The 16,786-nt window shown below is 33.4% G+C and overlaps 2 protein-coding genes across 2 annotated transcripts in view; one reads left to right on the top strand and one right to left on the bottom strand.

The window, feature by feature from the left end:
* Positions 1-3,948, bottom strand: part of LOC148600325 (ADAM 17-like protease) — a 47,269-nt gene extending 43,321 nt beyond the window's left edge. The window contains exon 1 of the mRNA XM_088558134.1: positions 3,810-3,948. Coding sequence (XP_088414260.1) covers positions 3,810-3,870 — 61 coding nt within the window. The 5' untranslated portion in view covers positions 3,871-3,948. The remainder of the gene's footprint in view (positions 1-3,809) is intronic.
* Positions 3,949-9,894: 5,946 nt separating this feature from the next.
* On the top strand, positions 9,895-11,734 carry LOC148600324 (uncharacterized). Its single transcript, XM_088559161.1, has 3 exons — positions 9,895-10,174; positions 10,493-10,564; positions 11,213-11,734. Exons 1-3 carry the CDS (start codon positions 9,976-9,978, stop codon positions 11,683-11,685), a joined length of 744 nt encoding a protein of 247 aa, XP_088415287.1. The 5' UTR covers positions 9,895-9,975; the 3' UTR covers positions 11,686-11,734.
* The last annotated feature ends 5,052 nt before the right edge of the window (positions 11,735-16,786 follow it).

Raw genomic sequence — 16,786 nt, 5'->3', positions numbered from 1 at the left:
GTATACAGTGTTGAAAAATCATAGGATTTAATGCTATTATATTCAGATAATAGTCTTGAACTAATTGTCTCCAAAAGATCTTTCAAATTTTTCAGGATCCACATGGAATTAATACCACTACGGGAGTAACAAGAGTTGTGGTAGGACTGCAGACCCTCTTTGACAGTTGAGAGTATAGAAGTTAAAAGTTTTGAGAGGTTTGGTGGTACATTTTCCAGATCCAGCTATGACACGTTGTTTGTATGGATTCTTGTGGAGTTTAGGAATCCAGTACATAGACGGTAAATGACAATCATCATCCTTGGTAGAGAGACCAAAAGAGGATAGCACAGATTTATGGTTTTCCACAATCTCTTCTCTGGAGAGAGTGGTAGCAGTATAGGTCTTATCACTGCTATTATTTTCTATGTCTACCTCTGATAATAACATTGGATGTAGAACGCTTTGCAGACAAAAACAATGTTGTTTTGGGCTTTGTCTGCTGGTACAACAACATATTTGTCATGTATAGTAGACAATGTTTTTGCTACATCGGGGTTTTTGAAAACTGATGTAGCCTTGGCACTCATTGACCTACTTAAAACTTTCATTTGTTTCAAAATTAAAGACCTCATGGCCTTCAACCACCCTAACAGAGAATCAATGTCTTCTTGTTCTCGTTTTATCCATTTTCTTGCATAGTCCTCAATGGCATCCATAATTCTCCCCACTGAAATTGACAGTGGAATTCCACTGGAATTCCAGTGAAATAAAAATTTCCAGTGCAATTCCATTTGGAATTCATTTGTAGAAGGAAATATCCCAGTGGTTTTTCAGTGGAGTAAAAGTATATTTCATTGAAATATAAATATTCCAGTGGAATTTTAGAGAAGCCATGTTTTTTTCCAAAGAAATATTTCAGAATTAGTTCATACAATTGTCTCTCCTACTTTTTTTTTAAATAATACATCAAAGTTTGAGATTCATGTCTAAAAACTTATAAAAGATATTCAAATGTAATTATATTTCGTTTTCACCACATTTCAATAGATAAACAAAAACCTGCTATTAAAAGAGAATTCAAGTTACATAATTAAATGCATTTGAAATTAAATTAGTGTTTATTTCTGATATATTAAAACAATAATGTTTTTTTAGGTACATGTAAATAGATGATCTTTATAAAAAGTCAATTTAAACCATATACTCCTTAATAGCAATGCCAGTTCACAATTTTGTGTTAATTGATACAATCAATAGAAATATTCTTATCAAATGACCAGAAATAATTGATGTGTTGTTTCTGCATCGTCAGGAGGTCACTTATTTGTACAGTTGATAAACAAAGTAAACTGGACAAATGAGTATGGATACATGCAATTGAAAACCACAACAAAAAACAAAATTGTAAAACCAAGTTTCTGCTGGTTATTGAACTTTTATTTAACTACATCTACCAAAAATGAAATGATTTCTTTGTATCAACTAAGGTACAACAAGAAGTAAATTAATTTTCTTCAGAAATAAGAAAGAGCTATTTTATATGAGGAATGACTTCTTATTACGTGAGTTATCTGAATTCAAATTTTGGCACTCTGAAGGGTTAATGGCTGACATCAAGGGATAGAAGTTGGACAAGCATATATACTCTCTTTAGATAAATTGTTTTTATTTATTTATTCTTTTAATTATAATTATTTGTAGAAAAAATACACTTAAATAAAATGTTTAGATATCATTTTAATTCATATGTAATTAGCATCAATAAACTGACTTGGAGTCTTCAAAATCAACTTGAAAGATTAACCTTTCCATTTTAACTGTAAGGTAAACTTTTCCCTAAGTTATATCAGTAAAAAATTTTAGAAAAATATAGTTTAATCTAATTGAAGATAGTATTTTTTCTTGTAATATATAATCTAATGAACCTCAATTAGTAAACAAACTTGCAGACCATCATGCATTTTATTGAATATGATTCTTTAGGGATATTTTCATGTTTTTTTCCAGACAGGCTGAAACTTAATTTTTTAACACTGAATTAACAGTTTCCAACGAAAGATTTTTAGTGATCAATTCTTTTTCCTATCCTCACATGCATCCTTTTAATATTTGTTGTTGACAAGAACATGAATTACTGCAAATTTACTAGAATATACAACCAGAACCCCCACAGGAAATCTTACATTTCAAATAAATTTCAGAAGAGTGTAAAATGGGTTCCACTGGACTCTTCCATAGGACACTGACCAGTGAATTACAGTAGAATTCCACTTGAATTTCAACCGAACTTCAGTTGAATTCCACTTGAATTTCGACTGACTTAAAGTGAATTCCAGTAGAAATTCCACTGAGCAATTTCAGTGGATTCCACTGGAAATTCAACCAAATAACAGTGAAAATTCCACTGGAATTTCAACCAAACTCAAGTGGAATTCCACTGGAATTTCAATTGAATTACAGTGAATTCCAGTGGAAATTCCACTGGGCAATTTCGCCCAAATTTTCACTGGAATTTCAGTGGATTCGTTTTTGATGATGGTTAAATCTCCCGTGACGACGTGACCAGAAGGACTAATTTGAATGGAGAGGTTTTGCGAGAACAGTCAGGTGGTTTAGCCTTGAAGTCCTCAATCTCGAGGTTCTGCAATAGCCTTTAATAATTGAAAATTTTGGATGCAATGGGTGAAGTATAGGAATATGAAATAATTGGTATGGATTTGTCTTTGAAATATGGGGGAATTTGTTGGTAACGTTTTTGTGATGGAGGATGTTAGCCAAGTTAATTGCATCTATGCCTTTGTTGACAAACGGTAGCGGAAGAAATGATCGTTTTCTTTCATCCTCACTTTTCACACAAACTGGTTTAAAGAGTCTGTGGAAACCACTATCCAAAATGATGGCAACATGTCTGTATAATGATGAGGTGGGATCAGAAACAGGAGTGTCAAGACTTGTTTTGTAAAGGGAGTGTAGTAGCAAGGATTTTAATCAGCTTTTTTGTTTTAACGGTTTAATGCAGGATACGGAATGAACTTTCTTCACTTTATTTTAAGATAATTCATGTTTTACCGTTCACATTTTGTTACGAAACTTGCAAATTTGTCGTGCTGGTTCTTTTGACTTAAGCCAAATTTATCTCAATTCACTTTTGGAACGGAAGGATAGCGGGCATGTAATTTTTCAGCAGAATTTTGAAATATTCTGTCAGATTCCGGTTTTAAAAATCGTTTCTGCTCCATTCCGTTCCAAAGGTAACAAGCTCCGCCTACTCTCTATTACGGTTCAAAATGTCAACAAAACAGGGTCTCTAATGGAAAATTATCGAAACTTCAATAATAAATGTAATTTTTGTGGCAAATTTGGTATCAGCATACAGGAAAAAGATTCAAAAATCGAAACTAGGTAGATGTGACATGCACAATTTCAACTTGAAAGTCGTTACAAGCGGTTAAAGGCGATACTCCACGGTACCGCTAAATCTCCAAGTTTTTGTATGGCACATCGTTCTGGCCTCAACCCAACATATCAATATCCAAATAAAAAAGAGGAGGGTTGCAGGGTCAGGGGAAATTCGGACTATGTCTAGCCCTACTGTCAAGATTAGGATCCCTGAATGCTAATACCACTCGAATACAATACAAAAATATGATATGTTGATTGTAACAATCTTCCATATACAAAAGTCAAATATTAAGCCAGGTAATGTAAACATTGCGAAAACTGAAATTTTCTGTACAATGTGTAACGCGCACTGTTTTAAGGAGTTTACATGATTGACACACAACTCAAGTTCTAAATAAAATTCGACATATTACTATTTCGATTACCTTGGATATTACTGCAAGCATACACAATTAACCCAATTAGAATAGGTTTAAAGTGATTCATGTTGACAGAAATAAAATGTTTTCATTAGTAACACCCGTTACCTTCACAACTTCCGGTTTAGTAAAGGGAGATAAAATGGCTACATGACACATTTTTCGCGGGAAACAGCTAGTTGAACAAGAGCGTTTCCTAATAAATAAAAAAATATGAAGAAAAAACTGATAAGGAAGAAATATCTATTTCAATCATACGTATGTTTACTCCCCCACTTCTCGGTCAACATTGGACACGGAAGGGACATACATAAACGAACGTGTATATTCTTGAGCACCGCCCCTTGCTGTCCGTTGTGGACCGACAATACTCTCACAAAAGTTATTTGATTTAACAAAAAGGAAAGAAGAAGACAATTATGTCTTTCGAATAGAGTATCGGATCCAAAGGAGTTCTATGGGTTGGACTATCATTTTTTTCTCGAACATTTCTAAATTTAATGCAAAATTTGTGGAAAAAGGTTGGTAAAGAGTCACATTTTTTGCTTTATTTTATTCCATCTGACACAAGGCTTTTGAACTGGATATTTTTCATGTCAGAAATTCACTTACAATGTCTGTCAGTCTTTGTCATTTTCTATCGGACAAATCGACACTTTTCAAGATAATATTGCAACGACACATTTTTTCATTTGTTTGTTTGCTTTTTTCAGTTGCTATTTTTTTTTTTTTTATTATTATTACTGTTTGTTTATATTCTTGTTGAAGTATTGAGTATAATGATTTTTTGTGAAGTAAGTTAGCAATAATATACTGGATTTATCCACTACTTTTCTTGGCTCAGGAAAACACAAGCTTTGGAATTCTTTGGAACTCAGGACTGGACTTCAAATGATAGCGTATATTAATCATGTCTTAATTACCTATAATTGTTATAACAAATTCAATACGATCTTTAATTTAATTACCAATAATTGACACCTTGTACATAATACGTTCTAATCAATCTGCCGTTCAATTGATTAATGACTAATTACATTATAAAATGTAGGTTGAAGCCAGGTAGTTTATTGTTTTTTTTATTAGGTAGTTTATTGTTAAACAATATCCTAATTGTTATTTTATTTAAGCCAATTAAAATAATAACAATTTATAACAAAACTAATTAATCAATTTACTATTATGATATAAAATAACAGAAGAAAGTTGATAATAATTAAAAGCATTAAAATTGAAGTATGTATATTTTTTTAAATGATATGATATGTTATAAATAATTTTATAAATAATGTGTCAAAACCAAGAGATTTACCCTTACATCTTGTCATGCAAGTAATGTTTTTGGAATTTTATGGCAAAATTATAAGATGTCTGAATGTTTCATCAGTTATAAAATTGTAAGAGCCTTATTTGTATGCTTGCAGAGATTGCATCTTTCTTACGGCGAGAAGGTGGGGGGTCCACATTTTGTTACTTAAAATCCAAATTGTACGTGGGTTGCTTTTTTAATGTTTATTTGAAGTGGAGGTATGTACAAAGAAAATGGTACATGTACACATTTTCGAACTCACTTTCATATATAACTAATATATCTAGTAGAGGAGAAATATATAATTTTGCTAGTCTACAACAATAAAGAAGATGCAAATCTTGAGATATTATAAATCGATGATTGATTTAATCCATGTCAGGACAAGAACGATTGACAGATACTGCTTAGTACATGGCAGACGTGCTGAGACGGATCTTTCATGTGCTGGCTCACAAACACATATACAAATACAAATATTTTATTATACACTCGTGCTTGGCGGAAAAGTAACTACCGACTCGACCGCGGGGATCGCACCCACGACCTCCTACACACTTAAGGCAAACACGCTACAATGAGACCAAAGAGGCGCTGCATGGATATAATTGATAGAATAAAAAAAAACATCTGGTTAAAGCTGCATTAGCTGCCAGATTTGTTCAGTTTTGGTTCTACTGAATTTTGTAGTAATGCAATTGAAGCAATAAATGTCAATAATACCTACAACAACAACAAACAAATTCTTTATTTGCTAATTTAGCGCCCTACATGGCAGTGAATTGTACAATGTAGAATTTAATGTACAGATAGCCAAAAGTTTTAAATTGATACAAATTCAAACACATACAATAGCTGTATTTTTTTTAACATGAAGAAACAAGTATCATTGATGATGTTTTCAATAAACACAGTGACCATACTCAAGAGAGACAAGAGGCAGAGCAAATCACAGTGGATAATATTTGGAAAAAAGAATATATATAAATATAAACTGTTACTTTAATCATAAATATGATTTATTCAAATAAATATATAAAGCGACCTTTTTCATCTAACTAGATACAATTTGTTTATTAAATCATATAGCATCTGGTACATTGTATATATACAATGTAGGTGTGTTCTGCAGACATAAGCCAGATAAATAATTACTTGTTATTCAAACTTTTTAGGTTAGGAAATTTATCAAACACATTATTTAAAATATTATTTCTTTTTGACATAGTTATAGGGCATTCTAGAAAGAAGTGGATTTCATCTTCAACGGTTGTTTTACATAGATTACAAAATCTCTGTTCAGGTGGTATATTCTTATACCGCCCTGTCTCAATCTCTAAGTGATGGGCACTAATTCTAAAAGCAGTAAGGAGTTTTCTTTGTTTATAGGTGCCCCATTCCAAATAATCTTCAAATACAAACTGATCTTAAAAAGCCTGTAACTTCTGAGTTTATTTTCTCTAGAGCCTAAATTTCTTCTATCATCAAAAAGATCAGATTTCCAGATTTTAGTATATTTGCTACAGAATTTATTCTACAAATATTTTCTAAGTGAAGTTTTAAGAGAAAATATATTATTTTTATCTAAATGAAAATAATTCACAATATTAGTGATACTACTGAACCAACTGGTTTTATTATTTTCATGTAAAATTAAAAGGCTTGTGGTTTCAGAATTAGTAATGCTTCTAATAATAAAGGAAATCTTCCAATTTCACCTAGAACTGCTATGTTTGTGGAACGTTTTCCAACCTCAAGAACATATTTACAGAATTTCACATATAGTTTTTCTGGATGTAAATTTTTACACAAAGAATTAAATTGTTTGTCAATTTGACAATTGGACTTAACTGTTGAAGATGAGCCTCATATCTCACTTCCATATAAAATAATTGGTTTTATAGTATGATCGAAAACATGCAATAATGTTTTAACCTTTGGTGTATGATGCTGGAAGCATTTTCTTATTTTGAAATATGCCTCCATACCTTTGTCTAGTAAAGTTTGTTTGGCAACTGTAAAACTGCCAGAATAAGAAAAAAAAACTATTCCTAAATATGAAAAGGTCTTGACATTTTCTATTAACTCACCATTTATTTTTAATGATAAAGGAGTTAATCTTCCTGTTTTATTAAAAACAACAGATTTTGTTTTACTTACATTTACCTCTAGATCCCAAGTATTACAGTAGTTTAGACGGAAGGACAAGATCGCCTGCATACATCAGACAATTTAGTTTTGTATCATTAAGGCACACAGGAGAGCATCCTGCTATAAAAATTTCTGGTATATCATTTATAAATATCTTAAATAGGTTAGGTCTTCCATTGTCCCCTTGTCGAATTCAAATATGAGATGAAAAGTTAAGACTTGTATTACTGGGGTCTATCTTCACACATAAATCAATATTTGAATACATATTTTTTTTATAACTTTATAACATAAATCACTAATAGCATTTTTCCTCAATTTGTAAAATAGTTCATCATGTCTCACAGTGTCAAAAGCACGCCTGAAATCCACAAAGCAGGTATATAGTTTATTTGTTTCATTCTGCGTATATTTATCAATCAAAATTTTCAAAACAAAGATATGGTCTGAGGTTCGCTTACCCTTGCAAAAACCTATTTGCTCAGGGCATATAAGATTTTTGCTAATACAAAATTTATCAAGTCTAGAATTTAATATTTTAGAAAATAGTTTACAAATATTACTGCCAATTCTGAGACCTCTTTAGTTAGCTGGGTCATCTTTAGTGCCTTTTTTAAAAACTGGGACAATAATTCCTTTATCCCAAATTTTAGGGAACTTACCCTTAATTAAAATAAAGTTGACGATTAATTTCAGTGGTTTTATAATATAACTAATACTGTTTTTTAACATTTCATTAAGTATTGAATCATAGCTACTAGATTTATTATTTTTAAGTGAGCTGACAGCATCTATAATTTCTATATCACTGATCTCTTTATCAAGAAGTTCTGAAACAATTTTTTTTTTTTTCTTCATTTTTAAGCAATTCAGATATGTTTAGGGCATGTTTTGCCTTTACATTATTTAAATCTTTAAGGTAATTATACCAGTCTTCTGGTGATACTTCAGAAATGTTATCTTTATCATGTGACAGTTTTCCAAGCAAAGACCAATATTCTCTAGGTTTACTGTCACGAAGGTTATAAAGTTGGCTAATAATAGAACTATAAAAATCTTTTATTTTTTGTTTTCTAACTTTCCTGTATATTTTCAAAGAACTGTAAAATTTCCCCTTATTACTGGGTCTTTATCATATTTTTTCATTAAATTCAGTTTATCATCTAAATTTCTCTTCATAATTACAAATGAAGTATCATGCCATTTAGGCTTTTTAGGTAGTGAACTACGTTTATGTTTTTTTCTTGTTGGAATTACAACCGGCTCACTTGCAGCATCACAAAGGATATAATTTAGGTCGTTAACCATACAATCTACATCTTCCTTATAGTCATTAGTTGTAATAAAATTAATTCTATCCTGGTAATTTTTAGAAGTTAAAGTTTGTTGATACATCAAATTAGTGTTTACATTCCACCTAAAACGTAACGGTGCAGGTTTTAGATGCATATCATATTTTTGAAGTGTACACTTAACTTCTAATAAAAGTGATATCTGACAGTGATCTAAAAGACCTGGTTTAAAATCATGCACATGAAAAAAATTAACATATTTCAGAAGTGACTCCGATGTGATACCATAATCTACTGTACTACTGCCTCTGTAATTATGGCAGGCGTATTGACCAGTGATATCACCAGTACAACGGCCATTTAATATACGTAAACCCGATTCAATACATACATCATTTAAAGCTCTGCCTCTGGTCAAGACTGTGGTGTCACGGCTAAAACGGCTCATTATTTCAATATATTGTGAAAACAACGTTTTTTTAATCAGAGAAGATCACTAGGTCGATCTGATCTTATTAGTTTTCGCCATTACTTCCGAAGATTGCCGACAGGACATTCACCTGGGCTAAAAATACTTTAACCTTGGTAAAAAAAAACAACATTAAAGGTTACACAGATAAGCAGGAGTGTCTTGTTTTCATTTCTTGGTTAGTTTTCAAACAGATAATGACCATATTTGTGCCACATTATATCGCAATACGTAAATTGCAAAAGGATCCTTGCGTTATATCTATTTTTTTTTTCTTTAACGGCTTGAGTCCGCCGGTCTGCCTTGCCATGGAATAACCACTTTTGCCTTGCAATCAGATTTATTAATAAAGAGACGAACTCAACAGCACATGCACGGATTAAAGTCACCAGAAGTCACATGCATACGAATTTGTCTAGGTGTATTTTTTTGTCTTTTCATGCATTTAATGCATTTTATTTGTGGATATCAAATGAAATTATACAGAAAAAATACAATTTAGTAGATATAATTCAAAGTTAAGGCATAGTTCAACAGAAACAAACCTTTACGAAAATGACAGCTAATGCACTGTAAATTCTTAAATCATATATACACATATATTTATATACACATTTTACACTGAAGAATATGCAGACAGTCAAGTATAATCTCAAAAACAAACGAAATTCAGAATATTAACATCGCAATGAAAAGATCACATGTAATACATGTACACCGTCTTCACGCAGCACAGTTGAAATAAATCACAAACACCATGAACTTGTTTGGGCCAACAGACGTACGCCATGCTTCGTAGGGTTTAGAAATTAAGACGACCATTTATGTATGGAGGTCAAGAAGTCCGCGGCTTCTAAAATCACTAGCATGTTCCTTATCACTCAGATGTCGACATATTGTAGTACATGTAAACCATAGGTTTCTGGGGCGTACACATTTAAGGCACAAAACATGGTGTACAGTTTTTCATTTGTGATTCTTCTATGTTTGGAATATGGTAGGTGTAACTTACAGAAGCGACTCATACTAGATTCCATTGATTCGCAGCAACTTTTTCTAGACATCCAGTCTTTGAAGGCTAGCGTGGCTGACCTGCAGGGAAAGCTAAGCGAACAGGAACGAACGATCAGGAAGCTTTCAATAAGCTCGGTACGTCTAAATACGTATTTTTGCAGAAAAGAGAACATGACTTCATGTATAAAAATACAAAATTTAGACTTTCCTTGTTTAATTCTGTTTTGAAATTTTAGTTGAGGAAGAAAGAAGCTAATTATATATGGTGTCATGAATTAATTTTCAATGTCTGAAAATTTTTTTTGGCTAACCTTGTTCGCCATGTTCACGGCGAAATCATGCATGAATTTAATCTATTTATATCCAAGACTTACTCGTATTAGACACTGTTGTTTTATGATATCTTGCATTTGTTAGTCTTAATTATTTGTCCGGTTGTTTCTTTTTTTTTCAGGTTTAGGAACTGTCTATACACGATGGGGTAGAAAGGACTGCCAGGGGAACGGAACAGTCCTAATTTACAATGGTAGGAATTGGAGTAGCAAGTCTTGTAAAGGCACATTTGTTTGTTATTCCAAAGCTTTTACACTTACTTCAGTTAAAATTCAGAAGAGTAAATATACAATGTTTTAGAGTAGACAAATCAATTCCACCTGCTAATAATTAAATCAAAATTTTGACTTTTATGCACACACGAAAGAGTAATCAAGGGAGCCAAGGTTATAGCGGTATTCAAAAGAATGCAATCCAGGGACAAAGACCAGACATGGAAAACAGACATACACGACAAAGAACATAAAAGGAAGAGGAAAGGAAAACTATGACACGCTGAACAAATCAGTTTTCATGGCGCAGATGGAAAACCGTAAAGATCGACGAGTTCATGATGACGACCGTAAAACTTCTGTAGTGATGACTTCAATCTTGTAGTAACATAACCCTGTATCAGATGCCTATTTGTTAAAATTCTACTAGCGCGATACAGAAAGTCTGCGTAGTTTGGGCAAGCTCTGGCACAATGTATGTGTTGTGATATGAACACTCCATATGCAAATGCTGAAGGGATGTTGCGACAAGACCAAATATTTATCAAATTAAATCTAAAACTGTCAAGACTATTTTCATTCAATGAATACGATTAAAAATGATAATATATTCTTTTTTTTATTTTCAGGTTTTGCCGGGGGTGGACTTTATAGTCACTATGGGTCTGCTGCAGAATACATGTGCTTACCACATGATCCCATCTTCGTTCCCGGGAAACAGGCACAGACAGCGAAGTATGGAGCTTATATCTACGGTGCTGAATACGAAGATAATGTTTTCGGCGCCAATTTGTATAACCAGGACGTGCCATGCGCCGTATGTATGTCCTCATATGCGTCGAATGTTCTGCTTGTTCCTGCAAAAACAAGCTGTCATACCGGATGGAACCTTGAATATTCGGGACTTCTCGCTTCTAATGCTTACAACTTAGAAGCTGCTGGCCAGTTTGTTTGTGTTGACGAGGATCCATCTGTCCTCGAGGGAGGGTCAGGAAATATGGACGGCAAGTTGTTTTATCCGGTACATGCTCAATGTGGTTCATTGAAGTGTCCACCTTACAGAAATGACGAACTATTGACATGCGCAGTATGTTCCAAATGATTATTCGAAGTGACAACTTCCAATGAAAATAGATAACGATATAAATAAGTCTGTAACTGCTTTAAAATTAGCAGGGGCGGATTCAGGGTGGGGCGTGGCGGGCGTGCGCACCCTAGAATTTGCAAAGCATCTACCCCAAAGAACTTGAGATAAAGGATACTACAGACACTGTGAAGTCAGCCTCATATCTTCATCTACGCTTAGAAATCGATGGTAAAGGAAAACTATTGACCAAACTTGACGACAAAGTGATAACTTTTCATTCAGAATTGTCAACTTTCCTTTCATCTATGGCAACATCCTTTCAGCACCTGTGTATGGAGTGTTCATACGCCGAAACTACGCAAACTATTTGTATCGCGCTAGAACTCTAACAAATAGGCTTCTGGAGCAGGATTATGTTGCTACAAGATTGAAGTCATCACTACAGAAGTTTTATGGTCGTCATCATGAACTCATGGACCATTATTGTGTATCCATCTGCACCATGAAAACTGATTTATTCAACGGGTCATAGTTTTCCGTTCCTCGTTTGTCTACACCGGACTTGACTTTTTATGAGCAACTCGGCGGATGTTTCTAGAAAAGCAGAGGACGCTTACCCTATCGGTGCACCTAGTCCATGCTTCCAGTTTTTAGTGGAGTCCGAGTTGCTCATTTGCTTTTGTTACTTTGTATGTATGATTTTGGTTACTTTGTGTTCTGTGTTGTGTATGTCTGTTTTCCATGTCTGGTCTTTGTCCCTGGATTGCATTCTTTTGATTACCGCTATAACCTTGGTTCCCTTGATTACTCTTTGTCAGGGTTAGATTTAGGCGGGTTTAGGTTGAAACTTTAATTTGTTGCTAATTTTACCACAAAAGATATCTACATTACCGAAATGATATCTTCATTACAGTGGTAGAAGAATATTAAAAAAAAATAACTTCAAAAGTTTTTTTTTGCTTCGCTCCGCTCGGCGAATTTGAACTGTGTGCACACCTAATCTACTATCCTGGATCCGCCCCTGTTTAGCATACAAGATTTAAACTGAAGAAAGGCTTATAAATGACAAATCTAAACATCTAGCTTTTTACTATAGTATAATTATTTATTTAAAAATAAAAGTTTAACGCTTACAGTGAGTGGATACTATATGATTGCATTAGTGTGAGCAAAATAATATTTCAAAGTCATCGACGTACGTGCTCTGTTACGCAGTTACGAGTGTATTGGCTATTACAAATTTATTCTTCCGCCTACTTCTTTATTCAGATAAGTTCATGCCTTGAGAATTTATAGCAGAGTCAATACACTAGCGAAGTGATGCATAATATACAACAGGAAGTGGCCATAAGGCCCGGAGAGGAAAATATAGACAGTTTGAAATATTGTCTTTTTCATTATGAAATTGTGTAGAGCCGGTTGTCTTATTTTGTGTTATTCTTTTTCATGTACATTCTACGGCTTCTAGTTATGACGAGTAATAGAATAATAGGCTCTTCTGTGCTAACTGTGTGATAGTGGATGATCATGCGTAGATTATGCTCAATATAAACTTCCGCGAGGAAAATTAGTTTGTTCTACTCAAGCACTACCTCGCGGAAGTGTATATTGAGCATGCTCATCAACTTACGACAAAAAGGTCTATTAACAAACCCTCATTAGATGAGTGACTGTAGTATCTTGTTTGAATTTTATTGCTACAGTTATTTTGTCGATTTCTTTATACACGTGTTGCGTCTTTTTTTTCCCACTCTCATGAAATATGGCACAACGCCTTTAACCACAATGTTTTCATGGTACAATGATGGTTTGAAGGAAATCCGGGATTTGCCCCTTTGGCCTTCAGTAAGAAAATTGTGTGAATTGCGTTCGAAATTTCGATAAAAGCAAATTATAGATTAGAAATCTTTTTGTCTATAGTCCCTCTGGACCACCTGTCAAATTAAATCTATGGACCTGCCCCTTATGGTCTTACAAATCATTTTTGTAACATTTTTAGAGCTTGAATTGATCCACCCTGTGTATCAAAATATTTCAAAGGAAACTCCAGTAAATATTGCTATCAAAACAGTTCAAAAACAACATTAACATTTCGTTCTTTGATCAATAATAGCTGTACGTAACGAAAAAGTCATTTTTTTATTTCTCATATATTTATGAAAAATTATCAAAAAATGTTTGCAAGGCATTCAATAACATGAAATTTCATGTATGTTACGAATTAAAATAAACGACTCGTGGAGCTCTCTATAATGCATTCGGTACTATCATTCAATGCTACTTCTTCAGGAGTTTTACCATCACTGTTTCTCACAGATATATCAGCATTTCTCTCTAGTAACAGCTTCACTAAATCGGTACGACCATATCTGCATGCAACATGCAGTGGTGTATTCTCTAATTTACCACGTTGTGTAACGTCAGCGCCTCGCTGTAGTAATAATTTCAAAACATCAACGTGACCACCTCGACATGCACCAAACAGAGGAGGATCTCCTGATCTATTTCACTGAGACACATCAGCATTTCTGTTAAGTAAAAACTTTAGAATTTCAATATTACTCGATGAACATGCACTATACAGTGAACAGTTTTGTGACACATCTGCATCTTCCTCAAGTAACAGTTGTACTATATCAACATGGCCATGTCTACATGCTACACACAAAAGAAGTATCTCCCGACCATCTACCACTCTCACGGACACACCAGGTTTACAATACATTTGAATTGATAAAAAAGCACTTTAAAAAGTGTTTGGTTGAAAGAGTAACGGGATATTCAGTTTTCTCTATAGAAAGGTTAACGGAATATTCAGTGTTCTGTTTAGACAGATGAGTGTTCACTGTATATTCATCTATATCTACCCTCTTATAAATTCCGAAAACAACACCCCATCCTTAACCGTAAAATGATTCCAATATTAAAACTTTAACTATGAGCTATAAATAGACTTAAAACTGGATGTGAATAAATAAAATAAACGTTCTTTTTTCAGTGTAATTATCCCATAAACAGTATCACCACATTGTTTATTTTTGCAACTTTCTAATAAATTAAAATGATCGTATAATTAATCAGTTAAATGAATCACTTACATTAACGTATACTTACCTTTACCTTACTATCTCCGAAAGAATGTCAAAAAATGTTTACTATCGTTTATGGAAAACCAAATAAGGCAGCACTCCACAGTATTGTAGAACTGCCTAATTTTGGTCTTGTAATCTGATGCTTTGTAACATTTATCACTTAAACATTGTCAAGCATCTGTAAATCTATATATATAGAAATAGCTCAAGCCAAGGCCTTCAGGATGCAGTAAAAATTTTCTGGAAAGAAATTACCCACAGCAAATAGGGTTACCATAGAAACCATGCAAAAATATGCGAAAATTTGTAAAAAGTTCATAAAATCAGGTTTAAAAATATAAAATTTCCCGCAAAATGTCTTAATTTTTTTTCATGCCCTGAAATTGTCCAAAAATTTTCCTTCGAAAACCCCTTCCTCATATGGGCATCGTCGGTTAGATTTTGAGCTATTTCACTTTGTAATCCACTTATTAAATTTAGCATGGTAAAAAATTAACGTACTTTCACTTTCACAATGAAGTCCAATTGACATTGAAAAAAAGCCCCTTCAACATTGGAAATATATAAAACATTGCAAAATACTTTAAAAAGTCCCCTTTTTCAGAAAATGTTTTATCAACAATAGATTCTTCATTTTTAATCACTGGTTACCATTAATGTCATTTTTCATCCCTAGCCGAAAGTGCGAAAGTAAACTGAACTGTGGAGTGCCGGCTAAGAAAGACAGGATGCACAATGCCATAATCTGTTACTCCTAGCCAAAAGTGCGAAACTAAACTAAACTGTGGAGTGCTGGCTAACAAAGACAGGATGCACAATGCCACAATCTGTTACTCCTAGCCAAAAGTGCGAAACTAAACTAAACTGTGGAGTGCTGGCTAACAAAGACAGGATGCACAATGCCACAATCTGTTACTCCTAGCCAAAAGTGCGAAACTAAACTAAACTGTGGAGTGCTGGCTAAGAAAGACAGGATGCACAATGCCATAATCTGTTACTCATCTATTATACAAATCTACTTAGTTTGCGTATATTTCCTCAACTGCAAATGTATTTATGGCAATCTTAAGACGTAGCTAATACGTTTGATTTTTTAACCCATAACTTGCGAAACGAAAACGAAACCTACAATAAAAGAAACGAAGCACCGTGAAAGTAGAAATCGTTTTACAAGGGTTTTCACGAAAAAACCACACCTTTTTATTACTTATTTAGTATTAAATCGTTGAAGAAGTATGAAAGTACATTGAAACCCGTTTAAGTCAAACTCCGACAGGTATTGGATTTACCAAGCTTTTTGGCTACTTACTTTGTCACATAACGAAACTTGGGATTTGATTCTAAAGTGTATGTCAGCTCAAAACCTGTGCAGTTATGGTATGCAGAGAGAATGAGGGAATCAGTGTATGAAAGGTAATAACAAAATTACCGTTCTGATAAAATCTAGACAGTAGCCAAAAGGAATTGTCTAAAAAGTTTGTATAACAAATGATAATATTGGAACAAAAACCGGAAAGTTGGAAAACCCTGTAATGGCCCTGACTTGGTTAAACCGGGTTTTATAGCGCGCTATACCTCCCGCTTTTATTACGGTTCATTATTCTCGATATATTTTAACACAGTTGGGCAGCCTTCAGTCGAAATCGATAACATTAGTAGTCATAACAGTATAGAAGATATAAACAATAATAATACAATAAACATGATGTAAATTCTAACTACGAGTTTAGAAAAAAAAATCATGAACTCTGTGTGAAAGGTTCGTCAAGTTCATGATGCAATAATGATAAAACCACAGAAAGTTAACTTATAGACATTTTTCATTACAGTTGTTTTGCTTAAATTATACAATATAAGGGTATTGCCGGAAAGTACTACCTGTATGTGAACTTGGAACAGGACATTGAAAATGTTTTGCGGAAGTTACATGAGTTATTTTTTTAGGAAAATCGTTGATTTCTGCCGAGACTAATAAAACATACTTGTTTCTTGATTGACTTCTGTTCTGACTGTGTTCACTACAC

The sequence above is a fragment of the Perna viridis genome, chromosome 13 (genome assembly GCF_037379345.1).
Source record: "Perna viridis isolate PV_CMFRI_1.1 ecotype Kerala chromosome 13, ASM3737934v1, whole genome shotgun sequence".
Taxonomy (NCBI): domain Eukaryota; kingdom Metazoa; phylum Mollusca; class Bivalvia; order Mytilida; family Mytilidae; genus Perna; species Perna viridis.
The sequence above is the reverse complement of the archived record's forward strand: the minus strand, read 5'-3'. Positions and strand labels throughout refer to the sequence as shown.

Excerpts from the sequence above, each read along its gene's own strand:
- LOC148600324 (XM_088559161.1), top strand. The coding sequence starts at position 9,976 with ATGGTGTACAGTTTTTCATTTGTGATTCTTCTATGTTTGGAATATGGT. Across the intron at positions 10,175-10,492 it reads GAAGCTTTCAATAAGCTCGG|GTTTAGGAACTGTCTATACA; the intron begins TACGTCTAAATA and ends TTTTTTTTTCAG. Across the intron at positions 10,565-11,212 it reads AACAGTCCTAATTTACAATG|GTTTTGCCGGGGGTGGACTT; the intron begins GTAGGAATTGGA and ends TTTTATTTTCAG.